At 38.6% G+C, this 27,592-nt stretch overlaps 1 protein-coding gene across 4 annotated transcripts; it reads left to right on the forward strand.

The window, feature by feature from the left end:
• Positions 1 to 1,063: 1,063 nt before the first annotated feature.
• GUF1 (GTP binding elongation factor GUF1) lies at positions 1,064 to 26,378 on the forward strand. Of its 4 annotated transcripts, none has more exons than XM_055696683.1 (17): positions 1,064 to 1,388; positions 2,402 to 2,513; positions 4,045 to 4,193; positions 4,402 to 4,482; positions 6,538 to 6,615; positions 8,700 to 8,783; positions 9,287 to 9,351; positions 12,504 to 12,707; positions 14,198 to 14,337; positions 15,594 to 15,717; positions 16,100 to 16,232; positions 17,709 to 17,852; positions 18,869 to 19,002; positions 20,939 to 21,040; positions 23,089 to 23,208; positions 24,096 to 24,132; positions 25,459 to 26,378. In XM_055696683.1, the coding sequence occupies exons 1-17, from the start codon at positions 1,251 to 1,253 to the stop codon at positions 25,594 to 25,596; spliced, it is 1,983 nt and encodes a 660-aa protein (XP_055552658.1). In that variant the 5' UTR covers positions 1,064 to 1,250; the 3' UTR covers positions 25,597 to 26,378. The 4 variants fall into 4 exon arrangements, 3 of the variants coding, with proteins under 3 accessions (XP_055552658.1, XP_005444854.3, XP_055552770.1); XM_005444797.4 differs by lacking the exon at positions 1,064 to 1,388 and adding an exon at positions 1,396 to 1,661; XR_008729895.1 differs by lacking the exons at positions 1,064 to 1,388; positions 23,089 to 23,208; positions 24,096 to 24,132; positions 25,459 to 26,378 and adding an exon at positions 1,427 to 1,661 and having other exon boundaries at positions 18,869 to 19,960; positions 20,939 to 21,026.
• Positions 26,379 to 27,592: the final 1,214 nt, after the last annotated feature.

A 27,592-nucleotide genomic window follows, 5' to 3' on the forward strand; every position in this document is an offset into this window, starting at 1 on the left:
TTTCTGAAATATTTTATGTAGCTACAGCTAAAATCCTGATTACATTGAGAAAATGAGAAAGATAAAGCCAATAAAAGTAAACTGAGCAGCGATCCTAGGCCTTCATGTTTTCCCAGGTCTGTGAAACCTTAATGCAATTTTTTCAAGTTATAAAAAACTAAAGGAACACGCAAGCAGTAATGAAAGCTAAAGTAGGAAAAAACATAAGCCAGAAAAATATCTGGGAAGATGTCAGCCCTCAAAGATTTTGGTAAAACAGACACACAGAAAATATTTCTCAGAAGGCGACAACATTCTACCGCTTCTAGGATTTTTACAAAGCACAAATGTGAAGGCCAGAACAGCTGTATGCTGGTAAAGCAGCAGACATGCAAGGCCTCTGTAACACCAGCAAGTATTTCAAAACAGCAGCATTCTATGCCTTGCAGCAGCACTGAGATGTTGAGATGGGAAACAAAGCTGCTCTTGCAAGTTATTTCATACCAAAAAAAGGAAATGCTCCTGGCAAAACTTGGAAAAAATACCATTTGTGCTCTCTGTAAATAGTCAATGGGCTCTAGGAAAAATACACAGGCACCTAGCAGCAGTTGCTAGGCCATCTGATAGCAGGAACTGGACCAAATGCTGCAGTTTTGAGGTGTTTTTTACAGCCAGCCAGATGGAGGGCCCTGGGGAGGCTCTCCCCTGAGACTGCTGCACTGCTGAAGCAGCTTTATGGGGCCGCTGCAGGAGGCTCCAGGCACAGCTAGGGCTCAGACAAGCACCCCGCCGGGCTGGGTCCTCAGCCGCGTCCGCCGCCCCCGACAGCCACAGCGAGCGGGGCGAGCGCCCGCAGCCTATCGAGGCGAGACTGAAACGAGCTCCCGGTGCAGCCCGACAGCAACGCCCACCCGAGCCGCCCGCCGGCGCGGGACACTACGAAGCCCAGCGGCGCCCGCGGCCGCCCGGCCCCACCCGGCGGGAGGGGCACGGAGCAGGCGGAGCGCTCGTCACTTCCGCCGCCGGCGGGGAGGGCTTCCGGCGCGCGAGGCGTGCGGCGGGCCGCTGAGCTTGGGGGCGGCCTCGCGCCGTGGCAACGGCCCTCCTCCGGCGCTGAGCGCGGGAAGCGGAGCGGGGAGGGGAGGGGTGGCTGGGCAGCCGCCGGGGCCGGGCCGGCGGTGAGGGGAGCGCTGCGGGGCGCGCTGCCATGGGGGCTGAGGCTGCCGAGCGCTCCTCCGCGCTGTGAGGGGGCGAGCCCAGCCCTGAGCGCCATGGCCCTCGCCGGCAGGGTGGCCGAGTGGTGGGCCCGGCTGCGGAGCCGCTGCCCCGCTGCCGCCCCGCGCTGCCTGTCGCCCTGCCTGCCCGCCGGGCCCGCGGCCTGCCGGCGGCGGTACGGCTCCCGCCGCACGGTGAGTCCGCGGGCTGCCCGGGGGTGCGGGTCGCTTCGCCTGCCCGAAATCGGCCTGCAGCGAGGCCCCGAAGGCGGCCTTCCCAGGCAGGCGATGCTGCCCTCCAGTAGGTACTTGCCGCTGCAAGGGCGTTTGTGTCCCCGTGGCGATAGGGCTTGCCGTGCCAGGCGAGCTGCGGCACCCCGCAAATGCTGGTTAATGCTCTGTGCTGGTGCTAGCAGGGAACTGCGGGCTTGCTTCGCTGCCTGGCCCGGAGCTGCGTACATAGCCCCTGTAAGAGAGATGAGCTTTGTGAATCTCTATAGAATTTGCCACCACAGTTTTTCGATGAAGTGTTACTGATGGCTGTTGGGGGGTCTTCTGGTTCCTGATGCTGAAAACTTTGAAAAGCAAAGAAGCCACTTTTCTTCAGAATGTTGTATTACCTGGAACGTGCAGGAATTTTTTTAAAAAATCAACATCTTTTTTTTTTTTTTAAGTGTTGGACCTCTCTGTGTATGAACCAAGAAAGTCAAGCTGACTTCCTGCCTTTTTTTTTTTTTTTTTTTAATTTAGCTAAGATGTTACCTGTAGCTTTCTCTTCCACAAAGTCTGCTTGCTCCTTATAAGTTCACTGCTATCTGAGCTGCTAGGTATTGTAGCTGTATTCTTAACATGTTTGTGAAGAACCATGTCCTTAATGGTCCCCTGAATCAGTTTTTCTTAATCCTTAAGTTTCGTAGTTGAACAAACTTGAAACTGTTTTTAAGTTTTACAACTTCCTGTATTCATAAGAACATTGTACTTTTCACGACACTTTCCAACATACTGATTTTACAGGGTAACAAATAAATATATATGTATGCATGACTAAAGTGAAACACCAGCATTTTAAAAATTGATGACAATTTAGTTTTTTTTCTCTTACTATTCAACCTATGCCTGTTCTAGAGAAAAGAGTTAATTATTTTTTTAAAGGCTTGTATTGTATGTAGAGGCTATAACTACGGTTTATGAAAATTTCTGTTTTTCAGGAAAAGTTCGATATGTCGATGTATCCTGTTGAAAGCATTAGAAACTTCAGTATTATAGCTCACGTAGATCATGGCAAAAGTACACTAGCAGACAGATTATTGGAAATCACAGGTAAGTTTCCTCATTTTATGCTACCTTTTCTTGACATGTAAGGGGATGTGTAAGTTCCTGTAGCTTTGATTATTACTAAAATTTCTAATATCTTTGCTCTTCTAGTGCCGGGTTGCTTGTGCTCTAGGCTGCCAGTTGTGTAGTGTTACAGATGTGAATATGATGGAACTTATTTCTGGTTGAGATCTGCCTACAAGGAGGGGGTGAAGAAGTGTATAGTTTAGAAAGTAACTGAAAAGGAATTGACTACCTTGTTCAAGATGTTCCTTCCATTCCCGACCAATCATCCATTAGACAAGTATACAGCAAGTTTATGACGTTTACTGCCAGGGTCTGGGTTGGACAGAAGGGAGGGACTGTCATGACCTAGGAATTCTGGACAGAGTAGTTTTCAAAAGTGTTGATGAAAGAGAGGAACTTCAGCTGCTTGTACTTAAATGAAAGTAGTGGTATGTCCTCTTGTGAGCAAACCATAAACTGCCTTTCATCGTGGCAGAGCTCACTGGTACTGAAGCTGACATGGTGCTGCATTGTAAGTTTTAGAAATGTACAGACCTATGTTGATTTAGATTTAGTGTGTAGAATAACTGCCAGTAATTAAGTGTAAATTCCATGGATTCTCAGCTGCTATAAAGACTTGCTTTTTCCTTCACTCTTAAGTGTTGGTGAAATTGTGTTACTTTTATATTCAGAGGTATTTATTTTGTCCTCACCAAAGTGCTTCTTGCACTTCAGTGTTTTTATTCCTGTGTTGTTATTAAGAAGAAGGAAAATTACCCCCCTTTAAAATTAAAGTGAGAAACAGAAGTGCTAAGGGATCTTCATAACTGTGACTCTGAAACTAGGCTTTCCTGGGGGGGGGGGGAGAGGATGCCTCAGAAAGTTCTCTAAGGTAAGCTGTAAAGCAATTGCTCTATCTCCCAAGACTAATTTCAGAATAGAGCTTTGAAAGAATCTTACTTTTCTTATTTAAGGAGTGAACAAAGTAAAACCTGAGAGAGAAGCCTTTGATCAAAGTAATTCTTTATGATTACGTCGTGTGTCACTATGGGCAGATTTACCTAATGTCTGTGATAGAATGGAGTTTTGAATTCAGATCTGTCAAGCTGTGCGCTAATGCTCTTTTTGCACTTGAGATTGGCACAGGTTGGAGCTGTGGGCCATGAAGCTGCTTTCCAGTGATAGAAAGTGAAGTTTCTTTAAACATCAAAATTATTTAGAACCAAATGGAAGCTTTGTTGCTTCTTAATCTCTGATTTAGGTTCACGTGATACTTTGTATTGTGCTTGTTCAGGAAAGTATTATATGTAACTTTATATGTAAAAATATATTTAACAAATGTTAAGAGTTAAACCATAATTTTATTTTAAAATGAAAATCTAAGTTTAGCTTATTGAGATTAAAAAGCTTCATTTGCAGCAGCAAGTCCCATATTTTCCTGGTTAATGGCATTTTCAAGAATGATTTGTTTTGAGAGTTAATGTACTGTATGAGGTAATACTGCTGGTTGTTTGGGTTTTTTTATTCTTAGGAACAATTGCTAAAACTGGCCGTAATAAACAAGTACTGGATAAACTGCAAGTGGAACGCGAAAGAGGAATTACAGTTAAAGCACAGTCTGCATCTCTCTTCTACAATCACGAAGGAGTAAACTACCTCTTAAATCTTATTGACACGCCAGTAAGTTAAGTATAAGCAGTGTTTGAATCACTCAAAACTGAATGTCTTTTTATTTAAAAGTAGGAGGTTTCTGGCTTCTTGTATTTATTGAATTATTTTTTTTTTAAAGACTTGTGAACATATATACAAATGGAAACATCACAATATAGAAATCTTTGCAAAAGACTTTAGAAATACCTGAAATTGTAAACATTTATTTTCTCTACAGGGCCACGTAGATTTCAGCTATGAAGTATCACGGTCACTGTCTGCCTGTCAAGGTGTCATACTTGTAGTGGATGCAAATGAGGTGAAGTTCTTGTTTTCTACTTAGAATTTCAGTAATTTCTTGAAGCAAGCAAGAGAGAAGATTAGCTTGTTTGTTTGTTTTGTTTTTTCCATCTGTGTGTTTGCTCCTGGTCTATCTCCATAAAAGTATTATGTTGCAGAAAAAGAGAGTTATGGGAGTTTTAAAAAATACCCAACTACTAGGGACAAATACTTGTGTGTTAATAGATACTGCAATTCCTTGGCATAGCAATAAAAGCACATGATTAATGCAGAGTCAGATCCTACTTTTTAGAGTGTGACCTTTGCAGATGGCCATCTGGAGAACTTTTAGTTATTGTACTAATACCTATTTGAGTACCTTCAGTTCGTAGTGGGAAAGCCAGATAATTTGTTCAACGAGCAACACTGTTAGTTGTAACTAATTGCCATTGTGGTTTTGATCATTTGTAATACAAACCAATACTGGCAACATAAAGCTGAAGGTCACTATAGGCCGAATGTGAATAAATGTATTCTGGAAGTGAGAAGTTCTGCATCTGCAAGACCAATAAGTTCTTGATTGATCTTTCAGGAGAAGCAGGAGAGTGAGGGAGTAAAATGTTTGTAAGGTGATACTCTCATAAGTTTACAAAGCCTGTACTAAGAGGGAAATGAAATTAGAGCTCTTAGTTGCACTTTTATTTGTACAGGGCTAGAAATGTTTTTAAAGAGTCAGTTAACGGACCAGAATGTGAGCATTATGGGATCATGATTTTACATGTGGACAGGTTACCTTAAGAATACTTTTTTCTTTTAAGAATTGTAAGAATTTTCTCTATGGCATATTTATAATTGGACTGTGTAAGGGTCAAATGAATGCTACATTTTTCCTCCTCATGAAAAAAAAAAAAAAACAAACCCCAAACCAGCTAACTTTCAATGATTATTGAACACTTGCTCCTTCCTAGCTTGGTGGGAAAGTAGACTTACGTAAAATTTGGTAATAAATACATTTTTTCTAAATGTACTTATGTTTTTCTATTTAATGTGTATATATATTTTTTAATGTCACATTTAGATACGTGATTACTTGGTATTCTGTATTTGCCATTCAGTCAGAATGCTTACAAACTCAACTTTTTTTGTTATAACTGCTAATGTATCTCCTGCAGCCTGAATTCTGGAGATAACGTTCAAGATTTAGGTCTTGCAGATTTTTTTTCATTTTATTTTTTTACATAAATTTTCGTTACTGCTTATTTACATTACCTGAAAAGTTAGGCCTATATATCCATAGTGAATATCCCCATATAAGTAATTTTCCCATTGATCTGTTTCAAACAAAGGGGAATACAACATGTAGCTTATTTTCCTCCTTCTCTTCCCCTCTATCCTCACTTGTCTCATCTCTGGTCCAGTTGTGATATTAGGCTTTATGCTCTTACTCCTTAGCATCTCTGTCTCTTTGTTTTCCCTTGTCTGGTATTTGGATCTGGAAGGTAATCTTCCTTTTTTCCTAATCAGAGCTATTGTTTTGTCATGCTTTTGAAAGAAATGTGACGTGCAGACCTTATAATGTTTTCTTTTTTGAAAATAACTAAGGTAAGTTGAAGACGTGTTCCTGCCCTCTGGAGTAACTACAGTCTTATTACCATGATAAGCAACCCATTTTCTTTGTCTTAGTACATTTGTTAATAGTTTGTTGTGAACAAAGAATCTGATTTTTAGATGTACCTGTTATGGTCTTGGCTATTCAGAAATAAATAACATACACAAAAATATGTACTTGGTGCATAGTGTAGGTGTAATACTGTGTTATCTATAAATAATTCCATGTAAGTCGTCACACATACAGCATTATTAGTTTGTCTACTGATAATCAGATTATGAGAAATGATAATTAGGAATGTTGTTTCTCAGCAATATGTTTAATCAATAACCTTTACTTATTTTCCATCCCCCAAATGGAGTGGATAGAATAGCAGAGTAACCTTACATTGTATAGTCTGCCTGAAAAAACCCCAACAAACAAACAAAACCCAACCGCCAGCTCAGGAAGTTTCCATGTTAAACTTTTGTAATGCTTATTTTCTAGGGTATTCAGGCTCAGACAGTGGCAAACTTCTATCTTGCTTTTGAAGCACAGCTTGCAATAATTCCTGTCATAAACAAGGTAATAAAAGTTTTAGAGTTTTATATTCAATAGTTCTGGTGTTTAAATGTGTAGAAGATTGATAAAAAATGTATCCTCAAATAGAAGTATGTAACCAATAACTAGAATGTAGTAAGAACTTCGTGTATTTGCTTTCTGTTTAATATTTTACAGTAGCTGCTGGGTACTTCGGTTTTTGTTTCATAAAATACGTGTAGAAGCATTTTACAAGCAGCACTGAAAAATTATTAATGTGTGTTTTATCCTAATGAGAACAAGCTGAAGCTCTGGCATTTCAGGGTTTCAGGTTGACTCCATGTTAAACAAGAGGTGAAAATGTTTAGATGGTATGGACATTTCATGGAATCAAAATCATTTAGGTTGGGAAAGACCTTTTAAGATCACTAGGTTGAACTGTAAACCTAACACTGCCAAGTCTATCACTAAGCCATGTCCCTAAGTGCCACATCAACATGTCTTTCAATTACTTTCAGGGATGGTGACTGCCATCACTTCTCTGGGCAGCCTGTGCCAGTGCTTGACAACACTTTCGGTAAAGAAATTTTTCCTAATAGGAAATATAAACCTCCCCTGGTGCAACCTGAGGCCATTTCCCCTTGTCCTGTCACATGTTACTCAGGGAAGAGACTGACACACACCTCGCTGTGACCCCTTTTCAGGTAGCTGTAGAGAGCGATAAGGTCTCCCCTTGGTCTCCTTTTCTCCAGGCTCAATGACACCAGTTCCCTCAGCTGCTCCTCATAGGACTTGTGCTCCAGACCCATCACCAGCTCTGTTGCCCTTCTCTGGACACGCTCCAGCACCTCAGTGTCTGTCTTGTAGTGAGGGGCCCAACACTGAACACAGGATTCGAGGTGCGGCCTCACCAGTGCTGAGCACAGGGGGATGATCACTTCCCTTGCCCTGCTGGCCACACCATTTCTGATACAAGCCAGGATTCTTTTGGCCTTCTTGGCCACCTGGGCACACTGCTGGCTCATGCTCAGCTGGCTGTCAATGTCCTTTTCCTTCAGGCAGCTTTCTAGCGGCTTTTCCCCAAGCCTGTAGTATTGCACAGGGTTGCTGTGATTTGGGTGTGAATGGCTGGAAAGGTGTAGATTAATCTACAGGTGCTTTGCCGAGCTCCATGCAGGCTGGTTGTGATGTGGCTTTTTGGACAGTACTAATCCCGCTTTTTGAAATACCAGATTTCTAACACCTGTGGTTTTCAAATTGAAACTTACAGATGTGAATGATTTAGAAGGCTGTCAGTGTGGGCTTAGGTAGTCTTATATGTATATGCTTTAGACTTAGCGATAATTTTTGTGCCACTTCTTAGTTGACCCTTTAACCTGAGAACACTTAAGACTCTTATCTGTGCATAGGAAGGACTTAGATAATTTGGGGTGTATGTAACTGTCCTGTAGCCAATCATAATTTAAATTCACTGGTTCATGAACACTGGAATTCTTTCCATTTGAAATACTTTTTTCTGGTGAATCTTCAAGTGGCTTTTTATGGAAATAACTTAAACTGTTCTTGCTATGATAACACGTATATTCCTTCATGCTTTAGTGTGGTGTTTTTTTGGGTTTTTTTTTTTGTTAATGGTGATACACGGAGGAGATTACATGAGTAGCAGTTCAGTCTTGGTTTTAAATGAAATCCAAGTGCTGTGGTTTATACAAGGTTTGCAGACTGTGTGATTGGGATCACAAGTTTTAATTATTGCTTAGCTTAAGTTAATTGCTTTTTTTAGATGTATATTGTACTTAATGTTTAAACATATAAACAGTATAGGTAGCACTTAATGCTTTCAAATTACTTTGTAAAATGAAGATTTTTACCAGCTCTTGGACAGAAGTGTTTTGCCTAATGAAATGGGCAAAAAATAGTCTAGTTACAGAGGGTTACTTCTAGTTCCTGAAGTCAAGCAAGGGAGATGTTTTCTAAAACGAATCTTGATAAAGGCGTTTTCCTGAAGACACCTGGTATTAACTCATAAATACAGAAAGGTTCCTTGACTTGTATATTTGGAAACTACATTGCTGGATCATAATGGAAGATGTAATTGCCTGTATATTTAACAGTTTGTTGTTTTTCAGATTGACTTGAAGAATGCAGACCCTGAAAGAGTTGAAAAACAAATTGAGAAGCTGTTTGATATCCCTATAGATGAATGTGTAAGGGTAAGGTCTCTTGAAGTTTTATAACGTGGCAAATTTTCATTAGCTGCAAAGCAGATATACAGATGTGTACACCTAGTAAATCAACAGAGTGCTATTTGTATGCCATACATGAATTTCTTTAAAGTTCTTTAAAGGAGATTTCCAGTCTCCTGGAAAAGACGACTGCGGAACATACTTCTCTGTTAAAAATTCTAGTATGTCTTGATGAATGGCATCAAATAGATTTTTAAATTATTTCTCACTGTGAGTCTATATATTGTTTTCATTTTTACCATAATAATAATTGTCATTCAGGAGAGAAATTATTCTAAACTTTTTTTATAATAAAAAAAAATTAAAAAGTGTTCATAGTAATAGCATTTTAAAGTGTGTTTCAGAGTGTTTTTATGGATAGTATTATCTGTGGCCACCAAAACTGTCTAAGCTAATGTGACACTAGTTAATAGATCTTACTGAATGGGTGTAAGACATATCTCATAAAATTGTTGTTGGACTTGTTCTAGATTTCTGCTAAACAAGGAACAAATGTTGAAAAAGTTCTTCAAAAGGTTATTGAGAAGATTCCACCGTAAGTCTGTATTTAACTATGAAACCTTGTAAGGTTAATTAGGAAACCATGAGTTGCATTTATACAGTATTGGCAGTAGTTTTGCACTTAATATTCTTCTGATTTAAAGTCAATACTTTATAAAGAGATATGGGAGAAATCTGATGTTGGAGCTGGTTAAGTCAGTTTAAAATTGCAAATCAGATGGAAATGACACTTTGGATTTGAGATGCCTTTTAAGAAATGAATGTGTGAATATCAGCAGAGAAGGCTTCTTTATTCTTAAGAAGTGGGAGAGGAAAAATTAATTCATTCTGAAATGAAAGATGAGAAGTGAGTCGCTAAAGGTGGTACTTCATGACTGTTTATATAGCTTCCATGAAACTCAGTGTTTGAGGATGTGTGCTATAACTTGTTTTGAACTTTGCATTGTTAAAATGGTAAAAGTAATGGAAATCTGCTGTGTTTAGTTTCATATCCTGAACTCAACCTTCAAGATAGATTTACCTAAGAACTTGATGACACAGCTGCTAAATTCAGTTTCAATCAGCATATTGCTCTTTATTCTTGTTTCCTACTATTAGCCAATAATTTTAGTCCTCATATTAGTTAATAATTAAAGTTAAAAGAAGCCACAACGAAAATCCAAGGTTAGGTTTCCATGAAAGATGGCAAAACCAAAATATCAGTGGACTTTTTAAACTCAGATGTTGGAATGTGTCGCAGCACTCTCCAAACTAGCCAGCTGCAACAAAGTCATTTACCATCTCATACCAGCATACTCTTTATGCCAGTCTCTCTGCTGCCTTCTCCTAGTCTCTCCTCATCCAGGGTGCGCTCTCTGTCTCTCTCTTCTCTCTGCTTTTTCCTCCTCTCTTTTCATCGGCTCTCAACCACTTAACAGAACCAGCCACAGCTGCACCTTACTTACATCAGCCAACCTGCTGCCCCTGAAGCCAGCCCACAGCTGTATATTATCAATGTTAATTAACCCAGCTTCATTCCTCTACAGGAATGTAACTGTTGAATTTTTGTTTTCCTCAAGTATGATATTTTAAGCATTGGTTTTCACCTGTTGCTGGGTGTGATAGGTATGCATTTGATTTTGTTCTAATTGTACTGCTGTTGCATATGGGGGAAATAAAACACAAATACGCTACATAATACATCGTGAAACACTGAAATAACATCTGATATGTATTTACTGAAAATTAATGTCGGTTTTTCTGTATTAATATGAATATGGCCAACTTCATGAGGCAGGCTTTAAACTGAAGGACTTGGAGGGTCCGAAGTGGCAATGCTCACACCATTGCAACAAACTGGGGAATAAGCCAGGCCAAACAGAGCAGCAAGAACCTTAGCTGCCTCCCAAAATGAGAATCAGAAGACCAATCACCTCATATGTATGTATATCAATGTACGCAGCCTGGGGAACAAACAGGAGGAACTGGAGCTTCACACCCAGTCAGAAAGTCACGATATTATAGAAATAACTAAAACATGGTGGGATAACCCACATAATTGGAGGATCACGATGGATGGCTATAAGCTGTTTTGTAAAGACAGGCAGGGAAGAAGAGGAAGAGGAGTCATGCTCTATGTGGAGAACCTTGAATGTATATGTCAGCTATGGCGATTATGGAAGCCCTATTAAATGCCTCTAGGTCAAGATCAGAGGGGTTGTCTCCAAGGGTGATCTTACAGTAGGTGTCTGCTACCGACCTCCAAACCAAAATGATACAGCTAATGAAGCAATATTTGGATCACTTAAGCAAGCTTTAGGTCAACAGGGCCTGGTTCTTATGGGTGACTTCAACTATCCAGACATTTGTTGGAAGAACAATACAGCAGCTCACATGTCATCCATTAAGTTCCTGGAATGTGTAGAAGACTGCTTCCTCATACGAATGTTAGATGTGCCAATCAGGAATGAGGCAGTGCTGGACTTGCTACTCACAAACCAAGAAAAGCTGCTTTGTAATATCTCAGTTAGGGATAGCCTTGACTGCAGTGATCACAATATTGTGGAGTTTGGGATCCTGCTGAGCATGCTGAAGGTTAGTGCTAGACAAAGGTTTTAGATTTTAGAAGACCAAACTTCAGCTTGCTCAGAGCTCAGTTGGGAGGGATTCTGTGGGAAGCTTCCATGGAGGATAAAGGAGCTAGCAAGTGCTGGGAGTTTTTCAGGAATGCTCTCCTGGAAGCACAAAAAACATCCATTCCCTTTAAAGGTAAGGGAAGTAGGTGAAGCAAGAGATCCCTTTAGCTTAACTGTGAGCTTCTTAGTCTGCTCAAAATTAAAAGAGAATCATACCAGATATGGAAAGCAGATGAATACCCATTGAGAACTACAAGGGCATTTCCAGGGTGTGCAGATGCAATTAGAAAAGGAAAAGCTCATCTCAAATTGAAATTGTCCATAGATGACAAAAACTACAAGAAAGGGTTCTTCAGGTATGTGTATTAACAAGCCAAAACAAAGGGAAAATACTGGCTCATGGTTAAACAGGAGAGGTGAATTAGTCGCCAACAACACTGAAAAGGCAGAAGTTCTCAACACTTTCTTCACCTCCATCATTACCACCGCTGTTGTGCCCCAAGCCTTAGGAACAAAAATCCACGTCAATGCAAAGACAAGACCCACTGTCAGTGAAGGAAGAGTCTTGTACCTGGAAAAACATAATCCAGGAGGGCAGCACAGACTGGGATGTACCTGGTTTGGGAGCAGCTTTGTGGAAAGGGACCTGGGAGTCCTGGTGGACAAGCAGCTCAATATGAGTGAATAGTGTGCTGCTGCAGCAAATTAAGCCAAGAGGATGCTGGGTTGCATCAACAGGGGCATCACCAGCAGAGATGAAGTAGTCATCCCACTCTACTGAGTGCTTGTCAGGCCACACCTGGAATACCGTGTTTGGTTCTGGTCCCTGCTATACAAAGAAGATGTGGGCAGGCTGGAGGGGGTCCAGAGAAGGGCCACAAAGATGATCCAAAAAACTGGGCAAAATGATCTAGATTCTACTTTTGCCAAGAAAGGCTGGACCAGATGATCCCTTCCAACCTGGTATTCTAGGATTCTATGAAAGTTTTTGGAGCTGGTTAGGGTGCTTGCTCATTCAGTATTGCATGATAAACACACTGTGTAATATATTGTTTTCATTTTTTTGTGGCAGACCCCAGTGTCATACTGCTGATCCATTGAAAGCCTTAGTATTTGACTCCACCTTTGACCACTACCGAGGTGTCATAGCTAACATTGCACTCTTTGGTGGTGAGATTCAGAAAGGGTATAAAATTGTGTCTGCACACACGAAGAAAAGATACGAAGTTAATGAAGTTGGAATTCTGACACCAAACGAACAGCCAACACATAAGCTGTAAGTAAAAACTTCTTGCATTGGGACAAGCCATAAATCTATGTAACATACAAAAATCCTGATTTCTGTTTCATTTTTGCTTGAGTGGTAAAGTCTGGGAAATGTCTGGGGGTTTTGTTCTTGATCTTTGGTGGTGGTTTTCTAATGATTATTATTTGTAATTTAATGCTCAGTGTCTTTCATTTTGGGCATGCTGAGGCAGAAGCTTGTGGGGACTGCTTTTGGGGCACTGGTAGGGGAGGAAATCATTATGTATGCAGAACATCTGGACAGCTTTTTTTTAAGACTAGCATTTGATATTCTTATTCAGCTGTCCGATTTATTTCTAGGAACTACCTTCTTTGAGAATGGAAGGGAATGGGGCTTCATCTTAGTTATTGCTGCAGCATATTTTGAGGGTGGAAAACTTAAAATCCGTGAATACAACCGCTTCCAGAAACTGGCTTCTCATGGCAGCAGTGGGAAGAAAATCAGGTACTTAGAATTAGTGGAGAAGTTTTATCAGTTTACATCCAAGTATGAGTTAATGACTTTCTTGCGAGATTCTCAGTGAGACTGCCTTACTGTGTCTGGTGGGTTTGAGCCCAGCCAGCAACTGAGCACCCAGCCAGCCCCTTGCTTACTCCCCCAACCCTAGTGAGATGGGGGAGACAACTGGAGGAGCAAAAGTGAGGAGGGACTTGTGGGCTGAGATAAAGAGAGTTTAATAAGTGAAGGAAAAGGAAAAGAAATAGTGATGCAAAGGTAATCAATAACTTACCACCTCCCACAGGCAGACCAATGTCTTGCTAGTCTACAAGTAATAGCCACCTTGGAAAGACCACACTCCATTTTTTTTTATTGTCTTTGGTCAGTTTGGGTCTGCTGTCCTGCCTGTGTCACCTCCCAGTCTTTTGCCCACCACCAGCTTATTTGTTGGGGGTGCAATGACAAACAGAGAAAACCCTCAGCTGTGTAAGCACTATTCAGCAACAACAAAAACATTGTATATTATCAATACTGGTTTAGTCACAAATGCAAAACACAGCATCATATAGGGCTTCTGTGAAGAAAATTAACTCCATCCTAGCCAAAACCAGTACACTGTGTTTTACTGTTTGTCTGCTATGGGTTCCTCTCCTAACAGCATTATGTCCTGATGGAAGGTATTTGCCTCTTGTTTGTCCCTCAGAAACTTGCTGTGGTGGCAGCTGGTAACTGTTCTGGCTTCTGTGTCTTACATCCTTGAGAAGCTCCTTCTAGCTCCAGCTTTTAAACTGGGAGTAGCAGAGAATTCAAAATTCAGTGCTGTAGATGTACTGTTTAACAGAAGTAGAGCTACTTGAGAGAGCTCACAAATCAGGGGAGAAACAAATCTGTCTTCTGGACTGTGTATTGGCTTTTAGGGGGGTGATTTATTTGAATTTCTGCCTGGCTAAGTCGAGTAAGAAAAATAGTGGAAATACTGATAATGCCAAGAACCATGTCTGCATAACACCAATTTTATTTAGATATGCTGGACAGGTGGGCTACCTCATTGCTGGAATGAAAGAAGTAACAGAAGCCCAAATAGGAGACACACTGTTTTTGTATAAACAGCCAGTGGAGCCTTTGCCTGGCTTTAAGACAGCAAAGCCAATGGTTTTTGCAGGTGAGGACTAAACTGGTATAAAGTGGAATTACTTTTTTTCCATTAACAAGAGTAAGAGAACTGTTAGAGCTTTTAAAATAATAGATGTGTATATTAAGAGTTGTGAGAATTAGAATTTTAGCGAAGTTAAGCTACAGAGGCACATCATTTATATAGTTTTGTGTAATTTTCCCTGTGGCAACAGATAGGATTAATAATAGTTGCAGACTGGTTTTATATGATACAAGAATAATATGTATTTTTAGCCATTATTTTTGCTTCTAATGCCAGTAAACTCTTGATAGCTGGAAAAGAAAGGTTGAGACCAAAAAAAAAAAAAGTAGTCAATTTTGGGAATTCTTTATCTTGATAATCGGGTTTCCATAATAATTGTGATCTTTTTTTTTTTTGAAAATTAGCAGCTGTTTTGTTTTTGTTAAACATGGTAAACTGCCAAAGGTAATACTCGGCATGATTCTGTAAAATATTTGGCTTCTTAAGTTTTAATAGTTTTGTTGAGCTGTTGCCACCAGCTTCAGTAACTACTACAAATGCTATGGAAGGTGGCTTTAGAAAGAAATAAATTCCATACATCACTTTCTAGACTTGTTGTGAAGGAACGTGTAAAACTCACTTGAGATAAAACTTGGTATCATGGAAATCAGACAGTCTGACAGTGAATGTAGAAAAGTGTAATCCTGTAAATAATGGGGGTTTTGTGTGCATGTAGGTTGCTTCTTGGTGTAATCTACATTTTTCTGAACACGGTGATGTGAAAAGTGATACAGTAGAACCTATTTCAGGCAGTAGTTATACAAACAGCTGTTTTTATGAATTTCAAAAAAACATAGAAACCCTTGCAACTTTGAAATGGCACCTTTTTTTCCCCATTCACTCTTACATTTGAAGGAATGTCTCAGTGAAACCTGTCTGTGTATTCATTTATGCTTAAGCTATATGTCTACGCTGCAGCCCTGCAAAACAATGGTTATACTTAATAGTGCATCTTCCACAACTGTGAAGGACTAGATGAGCACAGTGCCCCTACCATTATGATCTGAGTGTTAATTCAGAGGTAATCTAAAACTTTTATTACATTTGGACTGATTTTAAAGAAAAAAAAATCCTTGTAAAGTTTTCCACATCTAAAAGCAGTTGGAACAGAAAGTAAGCTATTTCTGATTTCATTATGGTGTTCCCTGTAAGAGGCATATTTGAAAGTTACGTATGCACTAGATAAAGCTCTCTATCACATCATTTCTAATATGTTTCGACAGGCATGTATCCTGTAGATCAAACAGAATATAATAATCTCAGAAGTGCTTTGGAGAGGCTGACATTGAATGACTCCAGTGTAACTGTTCATCGTGACAGTAGTCTTGCCTTAGGAGCTGGATGGAGGTGAGGCTTTTATATTGCTTTCCTTTCTGGAACTGTTCATAAATTGAGAATGCAGATTTAAGGCAACTGAAGGTAGAGCTAAAATGAATTCAGGATTAGAAGCTTCAGTTCAAATTAGTGATAGGTAAAGGTCAAAAGCATTTGATGTTCTTACATTCTGTGTTTGAGCAGAGCGTGCAATTTGTTGTGATTGATAGTTTTTGTTCTCCAAGACTCGTACTATTCAACTGTAGGATCATTTGGTCCTTTGGAGGTTGTTTGCTTGCCTGGTACTGCCAGCCTAGCAGTGTAAACATGCTGGAAGGTAAAAAAAACAACAAACCCACTGTGAAATTCCAGGGAATGTACTGATACTTGCACCAACAGGATTTTTTTTTTCCAGGTTGGGTTTCCTTGGTCTTTTACACATGGAAGTTTTTAATCAACGTTTGGAGCAAGAGTATAACATGTCTGTTATTTTGACTGCACCTACGGTTCCATATAAAGCTATTCTTTCTTCAGCAAAGTTGATAAAGGTATGTTAAATTTAGTACAGCTTTATGTAAATAGCAGCTTAAAAGCCTCCTGTAATAAACATCTACACTTTTTATGTAGGCTAGTACTTTACTGGTGTTTCTAATGTTTACTATAAAATATTTAACTTGAAACTTTTTTAATGGATTTCTTTTCTTAAGGATGTTAACTTTTCTTCCCACTTCCACTTCAAGCACCCTCTTTTTATGTCTTACCTGTCCTTGCAAATGGGAATATAGGACACATATCTTGCTGTATTCTTAAGTGCATACTGACTGGACTGAGTTTAAAGCAGGTGAAATATTCTTCCAGGCTTTATCAGTCAGAACACTAATGTTTTTAGGAATAGCTTGTAGACTGGCAGGGGCTGGTGAAAACGAGTGAATTTTTTTTTCCTTTGATCACAGTGAAACAGGTATGCGTAAACTTCATTGAACTGGATGCAAATAAAATCACTGTGTTGGATTTTTAGAGAGACAGATATGGACTTACAAGCACCTGCTGACAGGAGACTGCAAATAGACTGACTCACAATCCAACATGTACCTTTAAACATGACATAAAATATGTAATTTACTAAGAGCTTGTATAAGAAAGGTTGCAGTACTTGCAAGGTATAAGGCATAGACCCTTTTTCTCTCCAGTTATTTTGGTTTCTTGCTTAGGCAGTGTCACAGCTATGAATGAAATAGTTGACACCTTTGCTACATAAGTGATTCTAGATTGCTGATGTGGAATTGTTTTCAAACGGTGCTGGAAGTTGGGTCCTTGTCAGTGGAAGTGACAATCAACTTGCTTCGGTGTGGTGGCAGGGCGGTGTTTTATGTAAGAAGCACGACTTTCCTTTTATTCTTACTTTATTTCTCACTCCAGCTCCTATTGCAGTGTTGGACTGGAAAAAATAGGTAATGAAAGCATTTGCACAGAAATTGAAAACTTAATTTCTAAGCCTGCTTCAGCCTGTAAGGGAGCCTGAACCCAAAGTTCTACTTAGAGAACAATGTCCCCATCCCCAAACTCCAGGATACTTGGAGCATGTCTTTTGTTGAAGCTGTGCCTTATACTTTATAGAGATGGAGTAAGAAGGAAGATCCTTGCTTTACAGGCAAGACAGAGCTGGGAAGACGGACAGAAAGGCACTTCTATTTTGATGGATAACCCTAGGTAGTAGTCCCAGTCCTAAGCACCTCTTCCATTTAAAATTCACTGGAAAAAATCCCCAAACCCCCATCTTTCAAGTGAAAAAGTAAATCCTGTAATCTTCCTGCCTGTATAATAATTTTTAAAGATACACTGATCAGAGACTTCTATATGTGATGTAGTAATCTCTCTTAAAATTGTGCTTGGTATAAATTTGGGTTGCATAATTCACAAGTGTTTCCAAGCAATTGAAACATTTTTTCAGTGCTATATTTGTCTCGCTATTCATTCTGCTTACTGTAATTTTACAAATATCTGCTTTATTTGTTTATTTTCAGGAGTATGGTAAAGCAGAGATCACTATTATCAACCCTGCTCAGTTTCCTGATAGACTTTCAGTATCAGAGTATTTGGAGCCAACTGTACTTGGTACTATTGTAACACCTCAAGAATATATTGGGAAAATAATTGCTTTGTGTCAGGTTGGTATATAGTTTTAGTTTTGTCATTTGTATTTCTAAGCTCTTTGTGTCATACTTAAAGTGAAGACACTAATAGTACGATACTAGATATTAGTACTTAAAGAGTATCTTTGACAGTAATTATTAGATGCTTTTGAAAGAAATATGTTGAACTTTTTATGTGTAAAACCTCTGAACTACAAAATGTTTATACTGAAAGTTAGTGATGAAGCTCAGTGACAACAAAGGACTTTGTCAAGCATCCTGTACTAGACAAATTAGTAGCTAGTTCTGTTTTCCTGAAAGAATGGAATCTATTGCAGGGGAATAAGATCTGTTATTTTTTGGAAGTATGTTGATGGAAATCAAACTTCTGTCAACACTTTTCTGAGGCTTTATATATATTTTCAGTACTTTACTAGAGTAGATTTATAATAGTGATGGCCAAGCTTGTTTCCCCAAGTGTATTTGGAATACTAAAAATGTTTTAACTGCCATGCGTATTGTCTTTATATAATTTCTTCACAATATTTTTCTTAGCTTTTAAGACTTTGAAATGCTTAATACAAAACAGTACAGTACTTGCATGTCAGTACAGTGAAGTATAAGATCTATTTAAAAAAATTCCTAAAATAACTTTAAGAACACCCTCCTGGCAGGAAAGGAGATGAGCCTGCAAGTCCTACTGTGTAATACTCCGGTGTGTATGAAAATCTAATTTCAGTGAGACTTTGTGGATAAATAATTCTACATTTAAAAGGCAGCAGTAAGCAGAAGCTGTTAAGGATTTCAGAAATTTAGCTTTCAGAAATTAAGTTTTTAGAGAGGATAGACTTGAATCATATGTCCAGTTAAGTTACAACCACTTTGTTTTTTACGGTGCTGCAATTTGTTCTGGGACTTTAGTGAGCTACAGATAAGAAAGTTACTGGGAGCTCTCTTGCATAACTGGAGATGGCTATTTATTTTAATTTGCTTTGTATTTATTTGTTGAAAATTTCTGTCAAGGCGAACTGAAACAGTTTTTATTTGTCTAGGATCGTAGGGCAGTCCAGAAGGATATGTTGTACATTGATGAACGCAGAGTTATGCTAAAATACCTTTTTCCACTGAATGAAATTGTGGTGGATTTTTATGATGCTCTTAAGTCTCTGTCTTCAGGTTATGCAAGGTAACTACCTCTTCTGTTCCCCCTTCCTGTTGTCCCCCACCCTGGATCCTGAAGAGTGGGAATGAAAAAAGATGTGAGAAGAAAATGTGGAAGGGTAAAAGTGAAGAATATTCTATTGTGGTGCTGCAAATCTAGTCTCGTTTCACCTTTAATGAATTAGATTCACTCTGAAAATGGATGGAAATGAGTCTGAAAAACACTAAAAGTGTATCACTAACTAATAATAATTTTCTCTGCACGTATTTTTCAAGTGTGACCTCTAGAGTGGCACTCACTCATCTAGATAAGTAAGATGTCACTTCAGACCAGTAAGAACAATCTACAATGGGCATTTTCTATTAAAGGAATCATTGAAACTGTACTTAAATGAATTAATTGTCTCTTGGTGGAAATAACCAAGTATTGATTCTTTAAAGCTAGTAAAAACAATCAACATACTATATTTTAAACAAACAACACTTACTTTAATTACATGCTTTATTATGGGAGTAAAGTAAATCATCCATATTTTGAGGCAAAATGTTCTGTTGTGTGTGGATTCTCTAAATTTGGAGGCTGTAACAAAGCTCAGCTGTTTGTGAAGAGCCTCTGTGAGTTTAATGGAAGGGAAAATGTTGCCTGGCAGATGGGCTTATGCCACAGGAGGCTCAATAGTTCTTACAAATCTGGTATGAAGAGACGTTGTTAGTAACATATATTACATTTTGACAGGAGCTGGTATACCCAACTACATTATTAATTTTATAAGCATAAAACCAAATTCAATTAAAGGACTGAATTTAGTTTGAGTTTGTGTTTTCTTAAATATGCCTTATAAACATAAGGTGAGATGTGTTTTGCCCAGGTTTGTATATATTTGCAGTAAAAGCATAATCAAAAGTGGAGAGGCAAGGACAGGTAGAAGAAGCTGGGGGATGAAGACTTTGAATTTTCTGTGAAGTTCTAGTTATCCAACTAGGTAAAAACCAACCTGTTTATAAAGAAGCTATTTCATTAGCAGAACTATGCTGGGTTTTCTTTGATTTGGATGTGATTGCAAACTACGTTGCATTGTCTCATTTCTTGATTATTTTCTTGTTTCCTAATTGACTTCCTAATGTTGCTTGTGTATCTAATGCTCTCAATCGTACTTTTGTTGTATGAATCTATTTACAAAATTATGGTTTATTAAGCCAATTAAGATAAAGCACTTTCAGATGCTCTCAAAGGATTTTTTCCCCCCATCTGTTCTAATAAATATCAGATCTGACCAAATTAGTGATACTGATATTCTCCATATTTATACTTATATACAAGATACATATCTATATAAGATCTTGCATACATATATCCCTGCATCTCCTGCATTGTAAGAATTTTTGCAAACCAATACACAGACAGCAAGACCCATACCTACCAAAGGAGAAACAGGGTTTGGAAATGAAGAGGACAACTTAGTTGTCAGAGAGAATGGTAACAGGGGTCATATATAAAAAAAACCATCTGTCAAATGAGAGGATGAAAAGAAAACTATCCAGGGTTACTGTTTGATTCCTGTGGCATCAAGGATGTTTACAGTTCAAAAGCTGTATTGAAGGATTCTGTTGCCTGGAGCTTGGAGGAACTTCCAGTTCCAGCTGATAGGAGATAAGGGTTTGCATAAACTTTATAAGAGATTGCATTAAGCATGTAGATTTTTGATTGATTTACCTTGTTCAGTAGCTGCAAGATATGATGATGTCTTCTGCTGCATTGGAGATGAGATTTATCTGCAGTGAATTTCTAGCCCAGCCTTGTGTAAGGGAGACATACTGAGACTACTAAAAACTCTGCTCCTATTGTATTAAAAGGTTCAAGTGTTTTATTAAGAAATGTGTCTATAACTTAAAATTTACAAAATAAAGAATGCAGGATATAAATTTTACAAGATCATCACTACTAAACTGTTTTTGTTTAGTTTTGATTATGAAGATGCAGGATACCAGGCAGCAGATCTTATCAAAATGGATATTCTTCTAAACGGAAATCCAGTAGAAGAACTGGCAACTATCATACACAAGTAGGTTGACTGGATTCTCTATTCTGAAGAAATAGACTTCCTATTAATATACAATTTTTTCATTTCATTGTATAGTAATGGGACTTGATCTTAAAGGTCTTTTCCAATTTAAATGATTCTATATATATGTGTTACTAATATCTGACAAATACGTATGAAAACAGCATTGAGGATTTCACCACTTTTGGAGATGATCTAAAAAAAGAGAAGCATGTTGTAATAGGAAAATTAGGAAATGCATACTATAATTAAAAACAATTTTCTACTTCCCTTTCTCAATTTATGTGCTAGGTATAATATTTTTGTGGTAATGTAGGGCAGGGGGGGAGAAGGAAATCCAAAATGCCAGTCTTCTAAGGGGCTGGAAAAACTTGAATACAGGAGATGCCAGATTGTTTTGGCACTTGCTACTCAGTACTGGAAAAAAAAATAAAAATTGGGTTTATACTCCCAGTAATTCCTGTTCTGTTGAAGTTTGTTGTTATCTTGTCTACAGCTAGAGTACCAGGATAATGTAAATATTTACTGGATGTGATTTCCTCAGAAATGTTTTTTTGCTAAAGTGATTCAGTTTCTGTAAATTTCTGAAGAATTACTGGTTTGCTGGTGAGAATAATGCCTTCCTGTTTCCAGTCTCTCCCCATGCTTTCTTCTCACAAAGTCTTTATAAGGCTCCCTTTTGTAACTTCAGCATCCCTTACCAGTAATCCTGAGATCAACTTTTTCTGTGGTTCTTTTTACTTTTTTTCCTTTCTTGAAATACTAACTTGTAGTTGCTAAATATTTGCATATTTTCATATTTTTTACATAAGTCAGTCCTGAAATTCTTGGAATTCTTTAACTGAAGCGTGACATAGGAAAACAAAACCTTTACCTTGTTCCAAAAGGTCATGGGAGCTGGAATGGAATAACTTTCTCATATATAATTGCTACTTAACATATTTTTCATAAATATACAGTGTTTAGCAATTTACCTGCATCTCTTACTCTGAAAAGATGCAAAATGAAGTGGCCAACCTTGCAAAAGTTAATTATTGCTTTAAGATGTGTTTCTTGATCAGTTTAGTTTGCACTCCTGAACTGTTTACTCACTAAAATTAATTTTAGCCTTTTTGTAGCTTTAGAGTACAAATGATTTAACTTGTTGTCACAATGAGTTCTGCTCCTGCTTTAGTTACTCTCACAGTCCTCTCTAAATGGACTACACCTGTCCGTATAAAGGAGTTATGCTGAATTACGTTTGTAGAGGAAGAATTAGAGATTACTGTAACCTCAGTATTAAGATAGCCATTATTATTTGTCCTAATTACACAAATATCTGTATCCTCTAAAATGTAATGCTTAATGGTCATTACTTAAGTATTTCATGCTTAAACTGTTTGCTTTGTACAGGCAGCAAGGAGTCGCATTGTTGCTACATAAAAACATGTAAAACTGTTTTCAGCTGTATTTTGCTAAATATGTTTTTAGAGAGAAGAGACCCATTTGTTTCCAGTGGCTTATGGAAGTACCTGTTTAGTAGCTTCTTTAGATCATTTGTCATATTCTTTTTCCAAAATTTGAAGCAGATGCAGATGCAGAATATAGTTGGATAATTTTTATTAGCAGATATCAGGAGTATGTTAAAATGTTTTTGTTCAGTTTGTTTTCTTATTATATAAAAACAGATGTTTGAAAAATATTTCTGTAATACATAGATATTTTGACCTTCTGGACTTATAATCAATGAAAATCCTCCTTGACCACCTAGTTTAAAATTGCATTTGAAAATGTAATGGTACTCAGGCTTCAGTGTGATAAATGATCAGGGTGCTGCTTATAAATATTCTAAATTTATTTGAAGACTTTCTGTGAATACAATGTTATCACCTTTTCCTATGAAGCAGGTGACATACAGGGACCACTCATTAGATATAAAATTATGATCTGATCAGCTTATCTTTTGAGTTAAAAAGAGGAAAACCTCTACTAAAATCCTTTTATCAAACAGGATATATTTTGGGGGTTGTATTACTCTTTCTGAAGACACTGGTGACTTCATTTTTCAGTGATAAGGCACATGTGACTGGTAAATTCCTGTGTGAACGTTTAAAAGATGCTATACCTAGACAATTGTTTGAAATAGCCATTCAGGCTGCTATTGGCAAGAAAATCATTGCAAGAGAAACGTAAGTAAAGCTTCTTCTGTTTACTTTTTTTTTTCCCTTATTTTAAGCTGCTTTAAAAATGGACTTTGAATGCCTTAACCTAAATAGTTTTATATATTACGGTACTTTGATTTTACTGTAAATTTGTAATTTTCTTGTGTATGCTACCGAATCTCACGGGGGACACAGGCTGACCGAATCCAAACATTTGAGCTGTGACTATGACTAAGGTCTTTGTGTAAATTTGATTGGGAAATGTATATTTTATTTATAATTGCTTGCGGTCAGCATTGCTCTTAGTAACTTGCAATACCCATGTGTCCACTTCCTCTTTGGCGCAGTGGAAGAAGTTTCTTACTACTGGAAGAGTTTAATCTCTGGGAGAGTCAGCAGAAAAAAGAACTGAACTGTGCTGTTCCAAAGGAAACGTGTTGCAAGCTAAACACATAGCTATTTCTCAGCAGCAGTCACTTCTTTTAGAGCAAATAGTTTCCTTGACACTTTGTTTCTTGTCACATTTTTGCTGTTGCTGTTTAAATAGAATTTGGAATGTGGTAAAATAATTAAAGGTAGGGATCCAAGCAGAGGTGCTCTAAGGATTTGTATGTACATATCTATATACACACATGTATGTAACACTGAATCATAGCAGAAACTGTAGATAAAAAGGCATGTACATATGTACATTATGTACATATTGCACGACCTAAAGGTTATTTCTAGAACTGAGAAATGTGAATCAAGTTTTCTGTTTAGAACTATCTTCTGTATACAAAATATGAAAATGTCATAATTCTGATGCATCTTACTAAACTAATAGAAAAAAATGCTTAGCATTTTGACAGCTCAGTATTTAGCTTCACACATAGGAGATGTTCTAATATGTTTATGTATGTTTCATTTTACAGGCTGAAAGCTTACAGAAAAAATGTTGTGGCAAAATGTGTAGGTATTTTTTTCATTTTTTTTAAATTTGTAAACCTAAGAGTCCTCTTAACTTGGGCTTATCTCTTCCTAAACACCCAGCAAAGACATGTTCTGTTTATGCATTCTACCAAGTGTCAGGGGAATATTAACATGTACTTTTAAGCTTGTATTTTGAAACTCAGTTTGTGTAACCTCTGGTTTCAGCTTGCTGTAAAAGCAGATCAGAAAAAGTAATGGCTTTTTCAAAATTATACACATTAGAGTGAACTCAACAGCGTATCTGTGTTCACTCCTGTCTCACCATTTTCTAATAGTTGTAGACATAGGGTAAATGTGTGTGTACACACACATATGTGTAACTTCACATATTTCCTAAATTGTTTTTTTCAGGTGATTTAAGAAACTATAAAAGTGCTTTTTTGTTAACTTGATTATGGTTAGACACTTACTTGGGTTTTCAGAAATACATCATGATAAGGTCTTAAATATGCAATAGCTGACTATCAGCAAGGCTCAACAACATTATAGGAATCATAGAATGGTTTGGGCTGGAAGAGACCTTAAAGATCATCTAGTTCCAACCCCCCTGCCAAGGGCAGGGACACCTTCCACTAGACCCAGTTGCTCAAAGCCTCATCCAACCTGACCTTTAAAGAATTTCTTCCTAATATCTAAACTAAATTTACCCTCTTTTAGTTTAAAACCATTACCCCTTGTCCTGTTGATATAGGCACCACTAAAAAGTCTGTCCCTGTCCTTCTCGTAAGACCCCTTTAAGTATCAAAAAGCTGCTATAAGGTCTCCCTGGAGCCTTCTCTAGGCTCAACAACTCTAGCTCTCTCAGCCTGTCTAGAGAGTTGCTTCAGGGAAAAACATTGCCCCTTACTTACTTTGTATTTAGCTCTCTGAAGTGAACATGTCAGAAAAAATTAAACCAGTGTCCCTTTCTCACAACTACTGTAGAACTGTTTTGCTAGGCACATATGTGGGATGCTGTTGTTCAACATCGTATAAGGGTTCACCTAGTGTGTCTGGGCTGGCATCCTCCTGCTGTTCCAGGAGGGTTATTTGGATGTCCTACAGGGTGTGTCTACTGTCAGCCGGGCTTATGCGAATGCATAAATCTAGGTAACCAAATTCAACCCTCAGTTGTCTAAATGAGCATGCTTGTTTGCTCCGTTGTTCTTTTTAACTAGTGGCCTTTTGGCTTAACTGTTTGGAGTATAAAATAATCTTTTATCATAATATAGCTAGCCTTTCTGACTTTTAAGCCCTTCAGTTTAGTGTTGCTGAAATATACTGTAGTTGCATTTAAGCTTACCAAAATATTTTTCCTTTTCATAGTATGGTGGAGACATTACAAGAAGAATGAAGCTTTTAAAGAGGCAAGCAGAAGGGAAGAAGTTGATGAGGAAAATTGGCAATGTGGAAGTACCAAGAGATGCCTTTATACGTGTTTTAAAGAGACAAACTGACAAATAGAGATCAGTGGCATGCAGCTGATAATTCTCTCAACTTTTTGTAATAAGGAGCTAATGTAGAATTTATCACTGTGAGAAGGAATATATCTAATTTACACCACTTAAAGTCAAATATATGTGGGGACAAATTGAAAGGACTATGTACTTAAAATATACAGATACTTGTAGATTATTATGAAATTAATTAGACTTGACAATGCCAATTCTAATTGTATTGTTTTTCAGTGTATTTCATTGTTTTCTAACATTTTTCTAACACTTAAAATGTAACATAATTAGGTTTTGTTTAGCATTGCAAGTCTGTATGAGAGAACAGGAACCATGTGGCAGTTCATAAAAATAATTGAAAATATGTATAGTCAAACAATGCTGGTTTTGTTTGGCTTTTTGGTTTGTTTTACCTAAAAGTTTGTGGCCACAAAAATATCAAGCTATTTCCTGTTTTACTTCCTCAAATTGCGGTTGTTAGGAAATCATGAAGATGCTGGGAATTTTAATATATTACAACACAAGATACATAACTGCTGTACTCAATAAGACTGCTTCAAGCCTTAAAGAATTCCTTTGGAATAAAAGTTTGGTTACAGACTCACAGAATGGTCAGGGCCTATGGAGATCATCTAGTCTAACCCCCTGCTAAGGCAGGGTCACCTACAGCAGGCTGGGCAGTATCCCACCCAGGTGGGTGTTGAATGTCTCCAGAGAAGGAGACTCCACACCCTCCCTGGGCAGCCTGTGCTAGTGCTCTGCCACCCTCAAGGTAAATTTTCTTCCTCCTATTCAGATGGAACTTCTGGTGTCTCAGTTCGTGCCCATTGCCCCTTGTCCTGTTGCTTGGCATTACAGAAGAACCTGGCCCTGTCCTCCTGACACTTGCCCTTAAGTTACTTGTAGACATTGATCCTCCATGCAGGATCCTGAACTCTACCATCCTGCAGTCACTGCACCCAAGGCTGCATCCCACATGGGTCCTTTGTGAGTACGAGGTCTATGAGCACACCTCACCTCATCAGCTCTGGCACGATCAGTGCTCTGCAGGAACATCCTTGACTCTGAGCCTAGCTGGATTGTCTTTCCAGCAGGTAGCAGGGTGGCTGAAGGCCCCTGTAAGAACCATGTCCTGCAATCATGAGGCCACCTCCCATTGTCTCTAAAAGGCCTCATGGACCTCCTCTTCCTGATCAGGTGGCCTGGAGCAAACACCTGCAACAGTGTCCCCCATGTGAGCAAGCCCCTTAATCTTTACCTGTAAGTTCTTGACTCATTCAGCATCCACCCCGGCAGAGCTCGCTACATTGCAGTTGCTCCCTCACACAAAGAGCAACTCCACTGCCTCTCCTTGCTGGCCTGTCTTTCTACACAGCCTTCTGCGAGAGCATCCCAGTTGCAGGAGCAATCCCACCATGGCTCTGTAACTGCAACGAGATCGTGGCCCTGCCACCACACATAGCTCTCATTCCTCCTCTTAGAGCACATCCTGGTGTACTTGTTGAACATCTGTATTGTTCACATACTAAAGTCTGATCGCCAAGTTCACAATTGAAAGCTGTAGTTAAGCATGCTTAATATAACCTGTTGCTTTTGGAAGTATAAACAAAGCAATCATAAACACAAGTTAATAACCATGCTCTATACTGCATTAACAACTGCTTGCCCCCCCTCCTTCCCAAACTTTTAAGCTGCTTTTATTTTATTATTTGGGGACTAATCTGGGTCTTCACAAGTCTTCATTTCTTGTTACTAAATATACTTATTTTGGAGAACTGATTGCTACTAATACCTACTGAAGTACCAACCCCAGAAAAGGCTGCTTTTAAATTTAGGATTGTGACTACAATCTGAGATTGATTAATCACAAGGTGGATCTTTTATTACAGCCTGAGTACAAGGATGAATTGGGAAAAATCCTTGGAGGGATGGAATTGAACTGGACCCCTTCAGACATCCCCTTCAACTACACTGCTCTCAAAGGCTACAGAAAGAGGGGGGAACTCTGA

The sequence above is a fragment of the Falco cherrug genome, chromosome 1 (assembly GCF_023634085.1).
Source record: "Falco cherrug isolate bFalChe1 chromosome 1, bFalChe1.pri, whole genome shotgun sequence".
Classification (NCBI taxonomy): Eukaryota; Metazoa; Chordata; class Aves; order Falconiformes; family Falconidae; genus Falco; species Falco cherrug.

Excerpts from the sequence above, each read along its gene's own strand:
- GUF1 (XM_005444797.4), top strand. The coding sequence starts at position 1,482 with ATGCTGCCCTCCAGTAGGTACTTGCCGCTGCAAGGGCGTTTGTGTCCC. Across the intron at positions 4,483-6,537 it reads TTGTAGTGGATGCAAATGAG|GGTATTCAGGCTCAGACAGT; the intron begins GTGAAGTTCTTG and ends CTTATTTTCTAG. Across the intron at positions 14,338-15,593 it reads AAAGCCAATGGTTTTTGCAG|GCATGTATCCTGTAGATCAA; the intron begins GTGAGGACTAAA and ends ATGTTTCGACAG.